This window comes from Pyrus communis, chromosome 11 (genome assembly GCF_963583255.1).
Source record: "Pyrus communis chromosome 11, drPyrComm1.1, whole genome shotgun sequence".
Lineage (NCBI taxonomy): Eukaryota > Viridiplantae > Streptophyta > Magnoliopsida > Rosales > Rosaceae > Pyrus > Pyrus communis.
Window position 1 is genome coordinate 9,842,878 of NC_084813.1, and position 13,117 is coordinate 9,855,994.

A 13,117-nucleotide genomic window follows, 5' to 3' on the forward strand; every position below is an offset into this window, starting at 1 on the left:
GAGAGACTGAGAGTGAAAAAGGTTACGTTGTCGCATGTCGCCTGAGAGATTGAGAGAAACAGAGCGAGAGAGAGAGAAGGCTCAGGGCCTCAGGCTCGCGAAATGGTTACTACTGGGTTTAGGCCTTAGGGTTCATGAAAGAACTCTAAACTGAAGGCAGGGAACAAGAGAGAAGAGGCCAGGGGAATGAAAAATAAGGAGGATGAGGGTTAGGGTTACACCGCGTTACAGGGTTTTGTTAAAAAAAATTAAAAAATTAAAAAAAATCTCACAAATCCTGGAGGCATGAGGGTTCGAACCCATGCCTCCAGCTTGTAAAGTTTCACTGAAACCAACTTGGCAACAGGTTCTGTTTTGTTATGATTGTATGACTAAACTATTTATAAATATTAAAAATATATATATATATATCGGTTCGGTTCGGTTCGGTTTTCGAGCCTCAAAAACCGAAACCGAACTGGTCAGATTCGGTTCAATTCAGTTTGACAATTTCGGTTCAGTTTTTTTGCGGTTCGGTTTTTTTCGGCCTCGGTCCGGTTTGGTTCTCGGTTTTTTTTTATTTTCGATTTTTTGAACCCACCCCTAGTTTTACCCTTCAACCCGCACGAGCTATGGCTTTAAGCTGCTGAGCTGCACACCAAGCCTGCAGTCTGCGCAGCTCAGTCGAGCTGCGAGCTGCGCTGTCGAGCCTTGGAGCCAAACTACTCCACCCAAAACCCTAAACGACGCTGTTTTGGCATCGTTCCTCTCATTGAACATGGACCACCACGAGTCTGGCCTAGGGTGGGCAAACGGGTTTGGACCTACGGTTTGGGACGGGTTTGGAGCAGGTTCGGGCGCGGGGCCTTATATTTGATACACGAAATGGATCGGGGCAGGGCGGGTCTAAGTATAAGGCGGGGCGGGATGGGTCCAATTCTGAGTATACATGGGCCCTCGGCCCCAACCGTATACATATACTTTCATTCCTTCTCTCTCTCACACACACGGGGTCTCTGCAATTCCTCTCTCGGTTTCTTTGGTTCTCCTCAATCCTCAATCTTCTTTGTCGAATCTTGACCTTCTTCATCGATTCTTAAACTTGGAGACTTTCCTCCCTATCGATCTCTCTCTCCCAGATCGTCTTCGTTGATTCTTAAACTCGGAGGCTCTCCTCCTCACCATCTACTCTTTTCGACTTCGAGTCTCCAACAACCACCATCTGCTCCTCTCAACTTCGACCACCACCTCACAGTCGTGAGTTCCGACCAGTCCATTTCAAAGCCACAAGGTATTCAATTTTAGCCTTTAGGGAATTAAGGAATTAGGGTTTTTCTAGATTTAGGGATTTTGATTTATTCTATTCTATTTTGGTTTCAATAATTTTGAATATATTTTATATTAGAAATTCTGTTCTGGGTTCTGTTTATTCGGTTGCGATTTTGTAATTTAGATCATAATCTAAGCTTTGAGAATTAACTACATGTGTCATGTATGGAATCCTTCTCATCATTGGCATGTAGGGCTTGTTATTGTTATTATCCAAATTCTTTCAAAACTTGAGTTTCAAGTATGGATTTTCATTGTTATCCTATTCTGCATTTTAGGGATTTATATTTTAAACCGTTAATTTTTGGTGATACAAGGTTTTAAAAAATGGGGTTGAAGTTAAGCTGCAAAGGAATACATTGAGTGTGCTCGAACATCTTACAGGGAATGAGGAAGATTACAATTTTTATTACATGTTAATTACCAATTATAGTATAATTTGCACTCTATTAGGGACCATGGATAGATTACAACAATGTTCTATATTTTGGATTTGGACTTTGGATTTGGATAATAATATTAATTTGCGCTGCTAAGCACAATTTGTGCTTCAATACTCCTCTAATATGTGATGTTGTAGTGCTGTTGTGCATTCTCAAGCCCATAGCCTTCTAGATTATTGCAGAAAGCACTTCCCATATTTGTTTTTCATCAAGGTTTTCTTTGCTGCATTTCAGAGGAAAATTCAACAACAAAAAAATTAAGGGGGAAAAAAAAAGTAAATAGACCTGTGGACCAGGCTCGAATCGGCCCGTTACTAGCCCCGGCCCAGCCCGTCCCCACCCCTAATTTGGCTTGAAGTCGAGCCCATCACCGTGGTTCACCGCCCTCAATGACCTGAAGTCATCCCCGACATCTTTTTTTTTTTTTTTTATTGAATTCCAATTTGAAAAACCCACGGTTTTGGACCCTTAAGTCGAGAAATCGTCATTCCCGTCGAGTTTTAGAGTTCCAATTGAAACCCTTTACTCGCCACAAGCAATTTTGAACCCAGACCATGGCCATGACATAGAGTGGCTGGATTTTCCAGCTAAAACCCCACCCAGCTCTGCTGGGCTTGTTCTGGATCAAACCCGAGACCCCTGTTGGGCTTCCTTGTCACTCGGCCTGTCAACTAGAGCCATGTGGCTTCTGGCTTGGCCTAGTCCAGGAGACCACACCGAAAAATTACATTGCTTATTTTTTTAGTTTTTTTTGGGTTTTGGGCTTTTCTGCCCGTGTGCTCTTCTGCAGGCCTGTAGCCCAGCAGCAAACTAAATATTTTTTTTCTTTCTTACGATTTTGTGATATAAAAATCCTTGAAGACCTATGTTATTTGTGTGTGTTTATATATATATTACATTTACTTGCAGGAACCTATGTACTTGTAGTTCATAAAATTGAAACCCAAAGTTTCAAATAGGTACCATAGAAATATGAAGTTTTCTTTGAATACTACACCAATGAAAAAATGTTTTTCATGAAAGTTTAAACCAAAACATGTCTAGTAGAACCCGAATGTTCTACTCCTTGTGTATGGGTGATTTTTTTTTTTTTCTCCATTGCACTAACCACAATCTTATTCTCCTTTTTTTGATAATGAGATGTCGAATTTGAACAAACTCGACTTTATCGCTTTGAAAGCTTTTAGAAGAAACTACCTCAAGTAGGTCCAAGATATAAAGCAACCTCACTGCAAAGAATCTTAGGGCTACATTGAAGTTGAGACGGATATCCAGTTTGCGAAAAGTTGACAAAGCAACTACCATGATCCTCTTACAAAAGCATATGCATGACGCACTGCAGACGGAGTACCTCGCTGATGAAGATCCAAGGGCTTTATGGATCGTTCTGGAAGTGTGATTTGATCATCAAAGAGATACCTTATTGCCTTAATCAAGAGATGACAAGCAACATTTACACTTCCAAGACTTTAGACCTATGAATGAAAACAATTTTGAAGTTTGTCAAATTTGACTACTTCTCAAGTTCTGGAAAGAGGACTTAACTAACCAAGATCTCCTAGAGAAGACTTATTCAACCTTCCATGCCACCAAAATTGTCCTACAACAACAATATAGGGCACAAAAGTTTATAAAGTTTTCAAATTTGACCTTTGCCTTACTAATTGCTTAAAAGGAAAACTAGTTGTTGATGAAAATCACCACGCTAGACCTAATATGGCTCAATTCATGTGCCTGGAGCACATGGCAACACAAATCATGGCCAAATCGACGTTCTAGGCATGGTAGGCACGACCAAGGTTCCAACACTAAGTCAAAGGCCCAAGGTCGACAAAGTAATGGCCCATCCAACGAAGGAAACAAAGCCCCAAAGTGCGACAACCTCGCTTCCAAAGCCTTAAATTTCAAGAATAAAGGCAAGACACTTGTCACTATAGAAGCGGATATGTGTTGCTGTTGTGGTTCGAAGAACCACTGGTCCTCTGTTTGTCGAGCATCTACTAAAGCTGTAGCTGAGTATCATTCACATTGTCAAAAGTTTAAGCCTGGTTTTACTCAAGTGGAGAATCTCGAAGTTACTAAGAGGTATCTGGCCTTTAGGGGCATCTGCTCTAATGGAAGAATAAATTCTTAGACATGGTCCTATATGCCCGACTTTCCCATATAGGCCAAACCTACACCCCCCCCCCCCCCCCCCCCCCCCCAAAATTATTTTATTGGTTAAGTTTTGAAATTTTTTCTTTATTTGGATTATTTGTTTGGTGGTTGTTTTAATTTTTTGGTGATTAAATTTATGGATATTATTTCTTGAATGATTAACTGAATGAATGAAATTTAAATTTCTTTATACACGTGCCCAATTCAATTAATTTAATCTTAGGTATGTCTTGTTGAGATGTTAGTTGTCCACCACATAATGTAACCACACACATCGTTTTGCGTCAATGCATTTATTTTACTAACTTCATATCTAAATATCATATCTGACAACCTTTCCAAACCCATCCATCTTGATTAATGGGTACGACACTGTCCTTACAATTTTGTCCAATGCAGTTGAATTAACCATTAAATAGACTCTTTACTCACCCTATTTTGGAAAAACATTGTTAAGCTTCTGAGATATTTGGGTTAATAATATCATGTTAAAACCTCTGAAGAAAATGGAGTTGAATTCATTTGCATAATTTCTTACGAATATGGTTAGAAGCATATCCATGAGAAGATGGACCGCATTTTGAATGGATTGTACATGACAACCTCTGCAACATTGAAAGCCACCATGTGATGTGTCGTATCCTCAAAGCTTCACACGGGCATCACCTAACCAAAAGTTTAGGCGACGGTTAGCAGAACTTTACATGCCCAGCCTATTCATTGGAAAAACTAATCATGTGATCCAAGAGGACCCTCTAACCTATTTTCTAAGGGTTTTCTTTAAGGTACCATTTGGTATGTGGGATGGGGAGAACGTAGTGAGATAGGACTCATTCGTCCCAGGTTTGGTATGCCAATTTTCCTGGGACGCCCTGTCCTGTGGAACAAATTTTAGTCAATTTTTTGTGCCACCTTCCCCATGGAACGACTTGTTCCAGCCCATGGAACACAAAATTATAACTTTTTGGACAACAATACCCATCCTCTTTTTCCTTAATTTCACTTCGAAAATTAAACAAAATTAATCAAAATTCCAAAGATCTCTCCATTTCTGCACAGTTAGCATAAAATATTCATTAAAAATTGAAATTTACCTCTACAAATGAACTCAAAATTTGAGTTCTCTTGTTTTTCCGGGAAATCTTTGATCGCACTTCAAATATTCTGGGAAACTGAGTGACAAAAACCCAACAAAAATCAATTTTATTTGCGTTTGATTTCTATGTTCAAAGAAGAAAAACAACAAAACAAAGAAAAACCAGATCATATAAAGGGTTTATGAGAAAGCTAAAGAAAGGAAAATTTCTGGGGAAACAAACAGGAAGAACATAAGGGTACCAGGGAAAGCCGGTGAGAGGATGAGAGTTATGAGAGGGAGTGGAGGAAGAAGAGGAAGAGGTGGAAACCAGTAATGGGTAATTTGTGAAGGGTACGATTGTCATTTAATCATTCGTTCCATTCCAGCCTGAGCGTACACCAAACATAGCATGAAACCTCTATTATGTTCCGTTCCATTCCGTTCTGTCCCGTTCTGTCCCGTTCTGTCTTATCTGCGTACCAAACGGTACCTAAAGGATTCACGAGGACATTTATGGACATATTCAACCATATTATGGAGCATTTAGATACTTTATGGTATTGGTTGATGTTTCTACATGTTCGTCACATGTGTTCCTTTTGTCCACACGCAACATTGCATTCTTGAAACTCCTAGTTCAAATCATTAAGATAAGAGCTCACCAGCCTAAAAAATCTACACGTAATGCTGCATTCTCTAAATTCGATTGGACTAGATAATGTTGAATAATTCACATTAAAAACTTTCGAAAACTATTGCATACCTATTGGAATTGAAATTGGACATCTTATATCCCATGTTCACACCCAAAATGCCTTAACATAAGTGTTCATTAAGTGCCTTCAATTGATCGCTCGGACTTTGTCATGCACACCAAACTTTCGGTAACTTAGAGTTATGTAATACTTTAGGAAGTCATGTTGGTCCGCCTCAGGCTAGTCGAGACCTAACCTTATTTGTGTTTTAGTTGGTCACTAGATATATGGCCCCCCATCTTGCATTTGTGCATATTTGGTTGTGTGGTCTATGTGCCAATTGCGCTGTCCTTACATACTAAAATGGGTTCTTAGATAAAGATGGGAATCTATGTTGGTCATTATTCTCCTTATATCTATACTTAGAACCTTTGACAAGCGATCTCTTAACTGTTCGTTTCGCGAATTGTCATTTTTATGAGACAGTTTTTCCGCCATTAAGGGGAGATAAAAATGTCAACGTTCTTAAGAACAAACACGTATTATAATGGACAACTCCCATTATGTCTCCTTTAGATTTTCGCACTGCAAAATCTAAATTGAAGTGCAACGTATTTTAAATCTATAGAGTGTTGCTCAAAGCATGTTGAATGCTTTTACTATCTAACGAAAGTGATGAAATCACATATACCAGCTTGCAAATGTGCCTGGAAAGATAAACATACCTAACGGGCATTAGACCACTGTCTTAAAAGTGCGATATGCCATTAACGTATATTAGGCAACCCTCAAAGGTAGGTTTGCCACACCTAGTGCTTAATCCCATACTATGGTGGCTAGCTAATCATCTGCTCCTACCTAGAAGCATAGCTGGCCTGCGGATTCAAAGGATTCACAACCTTGGAAGAAGAAACCAATTGCACCAACTAGTGAAACCGGTATGACCATCGCCTACTCATTCTATCTAATGTATGAGGTTATTTTAGATTACAGAAGCATCCTTGAAGAGACGAATCCTCCTCTTGAGAATCGTGAGACTTCAATCCATTATGCTAGTTTGGATGAGGTTTGGAATATGAATACGATGATAGTCGACAATGCATTCGTATATGCAGTAGCTACTGATATCATGTTAAGCTATGACGTTGACGTAAAATAGATTGGTCAAACTGGAAACAAACAATCTAAGTCTAACTTGATTCACTTGCGAAACGCAAGGTGTTTGGGCTTGTATTTCCTACACCTCCACATGTGAAGCTCGTTGGCTACAAATGAGATTTTGTAAGGAAACATAATGAGAGGAATGAAATGGTGCGATATAAGGCACTCGTCATAGCGCAAGGCTTATCTCAATGCTTTAGGATTGCTTAACATGAGACTTATTCTCCTGTATTAGATGTCACAATGTTCCCCCTACTTTATCAGTTTAGTAGTTTTCGAAAAATTGAATATGCAGCACATGGACATGGTAACTGTGTATCTTTACAAGGATCTTGATACAAAAATCAAATGGAAGTTCCTAAATGACTTACATTGACTGTATCAAATAGTTCTAAACTATAGAGCACCCCTTTGATTAGATCAAGTCAATTACTCTACGGATTGAAGCAATCTGGGCAATGTGGTATAACTATTGGAGTGACCATTTGATTAGTTATGGATATGTGAATAATGAATTTTGCCCATTCATGTTTATTAAAAAGTCATATTATGGATTTGCAATTGTTATAGTTTATGTTGATGACATAAATCTCATTAGGACTCTTAAAGAGCTTGAGAAAACTGTTGCGCACCTAAAGTCAGAATTCGAGATGAAAGTTCTCGGAAAACTCGATATTGTTTCAGCGTGGAGATCGAGCATTGTTCAAATGGTATTCTGGTTTATCAATCAAACTACATCCATATGGAGTTGCGATGCTTTAACGAAGATGAAATGAAGCTTCGGGTACTCCTATTATTGTCCAAATGCTAGATGCAAAACCGAGATATTTTCCGTTCTAAAGATGATGAGGAATAGGCTTTGGAGCCCGAAATTTCATACCTTAGTGCAATTGGTGCTTTATTGTACTTAGCTCAATCCACCAAACCAAACATCTCATTTGCTGGTAATCTTTTAACAAGGTACACACAGACATTGGACAGGTGTTAAAGACATCTTTCGTTAGCTTAAGGGTACTTCAGATTTGAGCCTATTGTATCCATATATGTATCTCATAATAGATTACACCCCCTGGTATTTGGAATGATGTTTGCCTAGTTGGTTATGCTGACGTAGGTTACTTATTTGATCCGCACAAGGCATGTTTTCAAACGGGTTAGCCTTGGAGACACTACAATATCTTGAAGGTCAACCAAACAGAACTTAGTTTCAATTAGGTTCTTTGAACCATGTTGAGATTCTTGCCTTACGTGAAGCTGCTCGTGAATGTTTATGGCTGAAAGATATTGTTGAGCATATTCGAAGCAATTGTGCCTTTCTTTCATCGTTGTCGTTCCCATAACTATCTTTGAAGATAACGCCGCATGCATCGAACAATTCAAGAAAGGATACACCAAAGGAGACAACACCAAGCATATTGCGTCGAAGTTCTTCTTCTTCCATCAGCAACAAGAACATCAAAAGATTGAAGTCAAGCATACCCAATCCTAAGACAACCTAGCCGACCTCTTCACCAAGTGAATGTCAAAGTCTACTTTTCTGAAGCTTGTTCAAGGAATTAGTATGCGTAAACTTTCTGATTTACAACATTGTTAGTTTTCTTTAGAATTATGTCAAACTCAGGGAAGTATCCTGAAGTATACTCACTTGACCTTGATGTACTATTTTTCCCTACAATTAGGAGCATTTTCTCCTTTAGATTTTTGCTAATTGTATAGGTTTTAATGAGGCACCTATCATGCGATGGTCATACCCTTGTGTCATTCAGTAGACATTTAAACTTGACTTTACATTAACTCACCTTTTTTCCTTAGAATATGAGTTTCACCATAACAGGGTTTTGTGAGACTTATTTTCATATGCAAGTTTCTTATTTGAGACTAGGGTGTTACTCTATCAGTGCTGACGAGACGACTTCATCAACTATCTTTGTAAGATCTGATGTGATTTTTACTTGAGCTTTTACACACTCAAGGGGAGTGTTGTAATTAATATTTAGCACATATTTGATTGTGTAAATCCTAGATAGGTTGAGTTTAGGAATACCCTTTATTCTAGTGATTCTTTACTATTAAGCTTTGTATTACTTGGGGGCATGTTTCTTTCTCCTCATGGTTTACCATAAATAAAAGAACTAGCATAAGAGAAATACATCCCACAATTTTCATATGCCTCTCTCTCTCTCCCTCCCTCTCTCCCTCCCTCCCTCCCTTAGTAAATTGGTCACAACAAGTTTTTCTCTTTTTAATAGAATTTTGCATCTTTAAGACAAAATATATGGTAGTTTAATTCGAAATCAGTTTCTGAAATCAATTATCCCAAAAACTTAATTGCTACCAATATCAGAAAATGAAAATATAGTTAGTACGGGTTGGTAAATGGTGACGGGGGCCGTGGCGGTGGTGGGTGTAGACATATATCCCAAAAAAGGAAAAGAAAAAAAAAAGGTAAAAATGTAACCAAAAAAGAAAGGAAAAAAAAGGGAAAAACTTAATATAAGTACAATTTTGTGAGCCATTATTAGCCTATTAGGTATAATGACTCATTGTCAACATCAGATTATTTGTATTTTCCTGCCAAATTTACCTTAAATTGACTAATAAAGTAGTTACCGAATTTTTGTAAATTTGTAATTAATGTTTATTATCTTGTTATTAATTATAGGATTAATTCTAGAAATTTAAATCTCTTTTTTTTTTTTTCTTCTCCGGCTTCCAAACCGTTTGTTTTACTTTTCTGGTTTTTCCCTCACAATATCTTCTCTTTATGTGTTTTTTTGGCCAGTTAAATGTTCTTCAACATTTGTTGATTGAATTTTCCAATTAAATGTGATATTTTCACATAGATGATCAATATACATTTGATTGGTTTAAAGAAGGAGATTGCATTAGTCAATCTTGTGTTTGGTTCTTCGTCTCCTTATCTTTTTTTTTTTACTTTATCCCTTTTATAATATATATTTTTTAAATTCTAAAGCTCTTTCTTATTTTCTTTTTAAAGTCTAAATAAATTCATAATGAAGCCAAAAAGATTACAGAAAGCCAAGGGAGGCTAACCAGCATGCGTAGCTAATCAAAGCGAAAATAAGGGGAACATAGGGTGACGTGGTATAAGTGAACAAAACGTCATCCTCTCATAGACTCACTAGCATATGTTCCATACTTTGTGTGTGAAAATAATTTTTATTTTTATTTTAAAATGTGAAGAAAATAATTTTTATTTTTATTTTAAAATGTGAAGAAAATAATTTTTATTTTTATTTTTATTTTTGGTGTTTATCTACCTATATCACTTTGGTGTCTATCATCCACGTCAGATTTGACATCCACCATTCACCAACCACTTTTGGTACCGTTGCAAACCAGGCATTCCAACGGTCAGAAAATTCAAAATTTAAAAAACAAGTTGGATTTTGAAACTGAATCTAATTGCCCCGTTATAATAATCTCCAACGGTCATTTCGCATCTCCACGCTCTACCTTCATCCAATTTCATCCCCAAAGCTCTCCCTCTCGATATCATATTCCGGGCTCCAGAAACTTTCACATATTCTAAATCTGTTGAAAAAATTTACCCAGAAAAACAAAGTGAAAGAAATGGAGGTCAAATCTTCTGGTAAGGAACGGAGGAGGCTTTCTTCATCGACACCCCCAAAGCGCCCTCTAACCCAGAAGCCCTCTACATCTGGTACTCTCTCTCTCTCTCTCTCTCTCTCTCTCTCTAATTTTGTAGTTTTGATTTGCCCGGAAGATTGGTTTTGAATATCAAGATACAATTTCCATTTGCAATTTCTGTTTTCTCAGTATCCAAAATGAAGCATTAGAAGTGTTATGATTCTTTAGATGTTTTAGTTTTAGTATTTGTATCAAGAATTGTGTTTATGTGAAATATGCAGACGAAAACGATCAATATTACCAGCAAGTGGGCAACTCCAATCTGCAGAGCCCCAAGAAACCATTGACAAAGAACTACATGTCACCAACTATTTCCGCAGCTTCCAAATCCAAGGCTACTGCTTTGAGAAAGAACATCTTAGGGGAAAGAAACGAGGCCTCGGACCCCGATTTTTCAAATACCCATGTTGAAAAATCCCATGTAGCTATTGATAATGCTAGTGAGTCTTTGTCTCAAGCCTTGCCAAAAGCCCCTCCAAGTTTTCAATCCCATGATGTTGATGAGACTCTTTCTGACGATTTGTCTTCAAGGCCATATGACCCGGTAACCAATTATCTTTCTCCAAGGCCTCAATTCCTCCGCTACAAGCCGAACAGGCGCCAAGAGTTGTTTCTCGGGTTAGAAAATGGTGTTGGGTTCAGTATGAGTAGAAGTGCTTCGTTTGATTCCCAGAAATCCATTGATGAGGAAGTTGGTGCTGTTACAACTCCTAGTTCTTTGGCTTCGCCTCATCAGGATGGTCCTCTTGAGAAAGAAGATGAGGAAGTTGAGTTGAATGATGAAGAAAATGAGGGAAGTGATGAAGAAAATGAGAGAAGTGACGAGGAAGGCAGGGAAAGCGATGAGGAGGAATGCGAGGAGGTTGAGGAAGAGAAAGGCGGGAAATTGAAAGGGGTATTAAAAAGTTCGCTTCTTTTGTTGGTTATAGTTCTCTTTGCCTCACATATGTCTCCAATGAACCATCAAAGACACTTTGAAGGCGTGGAAGATGGGTATTGTGGCATTCAAAACACTACAATAGAAGCTTCATTGTTGAAGAAACTTGAAAGTGGTGGTACTCTCTGGGATCAAAAAGAAGAAAGACATACAGGTTTCGTGGAAATAGTCAAAGGAGCTAATGAAATGGAGGTTGAGGATGTTATCGGTCGAGGTGAAGAGACGCATATTGATGAAGAGATCGAGGATGAAGCGCAGGTTGAAGATGAGAACTTGGGAGATGTAGAATTTGCTGATGAGACGAGAGAAGTGGTAGAGGAGCTACAAGCTGAAGAAATCGAAGAAAAGAAAGTAGGAATCGACGGATTGGGTGAAGTGGTGGTGCTACTAGTTGAAGATACTGAAAAGATTTCTGATACCATGATTGAGAATTCTGAGTCGCAGGGTGCTGGACCTTCCATGTCTGATTTTGATCATGAGAATTTAGTGTTTCATGTTTCCAATGCTTTAGAAGAAGATAAGGTTGGAGGGGAGCAAATTGATGGAATGGTCGAGAAAAAAATGGAGGGAGCAGAAGAGTCTTCCACCAACATGGCAGCTGAACCTGTTATGCCAAAGACCATGGATAATGATACAGGCTTTGATGAGGCTTCCGATTTAAAAGCAGAAGGGAACTGGAAGGAGGAGCTGATCAATTTCATGAAATCGAAAACATTTTACACAACTGCTATTGGGGTTTCCGTATTTTCTGTGATTGTTGCATCCTTGGCGTCGGTGTTCCACTTTAAGCAAAGGAATACTACTAAAAAGGATTCTTCCCTGATGGTAAGTCCTTCTGCTAAACCTTTGGTAATAGAGCAGAAGAAAATCAATGGGAACGTTTCTCCTCCGCCCTCAAAGCCGTATTCTGAGACTGTGATTGCAGAGAGATACAACTCGGAACTTCCTAGTACAGGAGACGACAGCATTGAGCATGTTTATTCATCTTTCAGAAGGATGTCTCTGTCTTCCAAGCACTCAACCGGGGCAGGCCATAGCCAGGCACCGACGGTTGAATTGCTCGACGAGCTTGTGGTCGGGGAGGTCAGCAGCTCTTTAAGGAGTGTGACAGAAGGTGAAGAAAGCAACTATTCTGTTTCTTCAAAGAAGTTGGGGAGCAAAGCTCGGTCAGTTTCTGTTCAAGCGCAGCCAGCGGTGTCAGAGTTTTCTTCAATGGATTTGCACTCTTACGGAAGCTTCAGTACGCCTCGGAAGGTCATGAACAAAAAGGTGAGAACTTTTTGGTTGCAGAAATTTTTTGGTTAAATTGAAGATGTGTTTATATCATCAAAACTAATGATTTCTGGTTGTTCTTCTATGTGTTGAATTAGACGGGCAATCAAGACGGAGAAGTTACAACTCCGCTGAGGCGATCAAGCAGACTTCGCAACAAAATGGTCACATCTCCATAAATCATCCGGGCGGAAATCTACATTCTGACATGCACAATAACACACAGCAACTAGGTCGTTTTGTAGTTCAGCATTCTTCCACTGAAGAGTGTCTGGAGAATTTTGGCTGTGTGATGCTAGTTAGTCATAGAGAATTTGATGTTTTGTAAGCATTTGGTTCTTCATTTGTATTTCTATATTTTTATTTGAATCAATATGTTCGGTATCTTCCCTTA

The 13,117-nt window shown here is 38.6% G+C and overlaps 1 protein-coding gene across 1 annotated transcript; it reads left to right on the plus strand.

Moving 5' to 3' along the window:
• The first annotated feature begins 10,342 nt into the window (after nucleotides 1-10,342).
• Nucleotides 10,343-13,117, plus strand: LOC137709393 (uncharacterized). Its single transcript, XM_068448485.1, has 3 exons — nucleotides 10,343-10,527; nucleotides 10,736-12,720; nucleotides 12,822-13,117. Exons 1-3 carry the CDS (start codon nucleotides 10,437-10,439, stop codon nucleotides 12,900-12,902), a joined length of 2,157 nt encoding a protein of 718 aa, XP_068304586.1. The 5' UTR covers nucleotides 10,343-10,436; the 3' UTR covers nucleotides 12,903-13,117.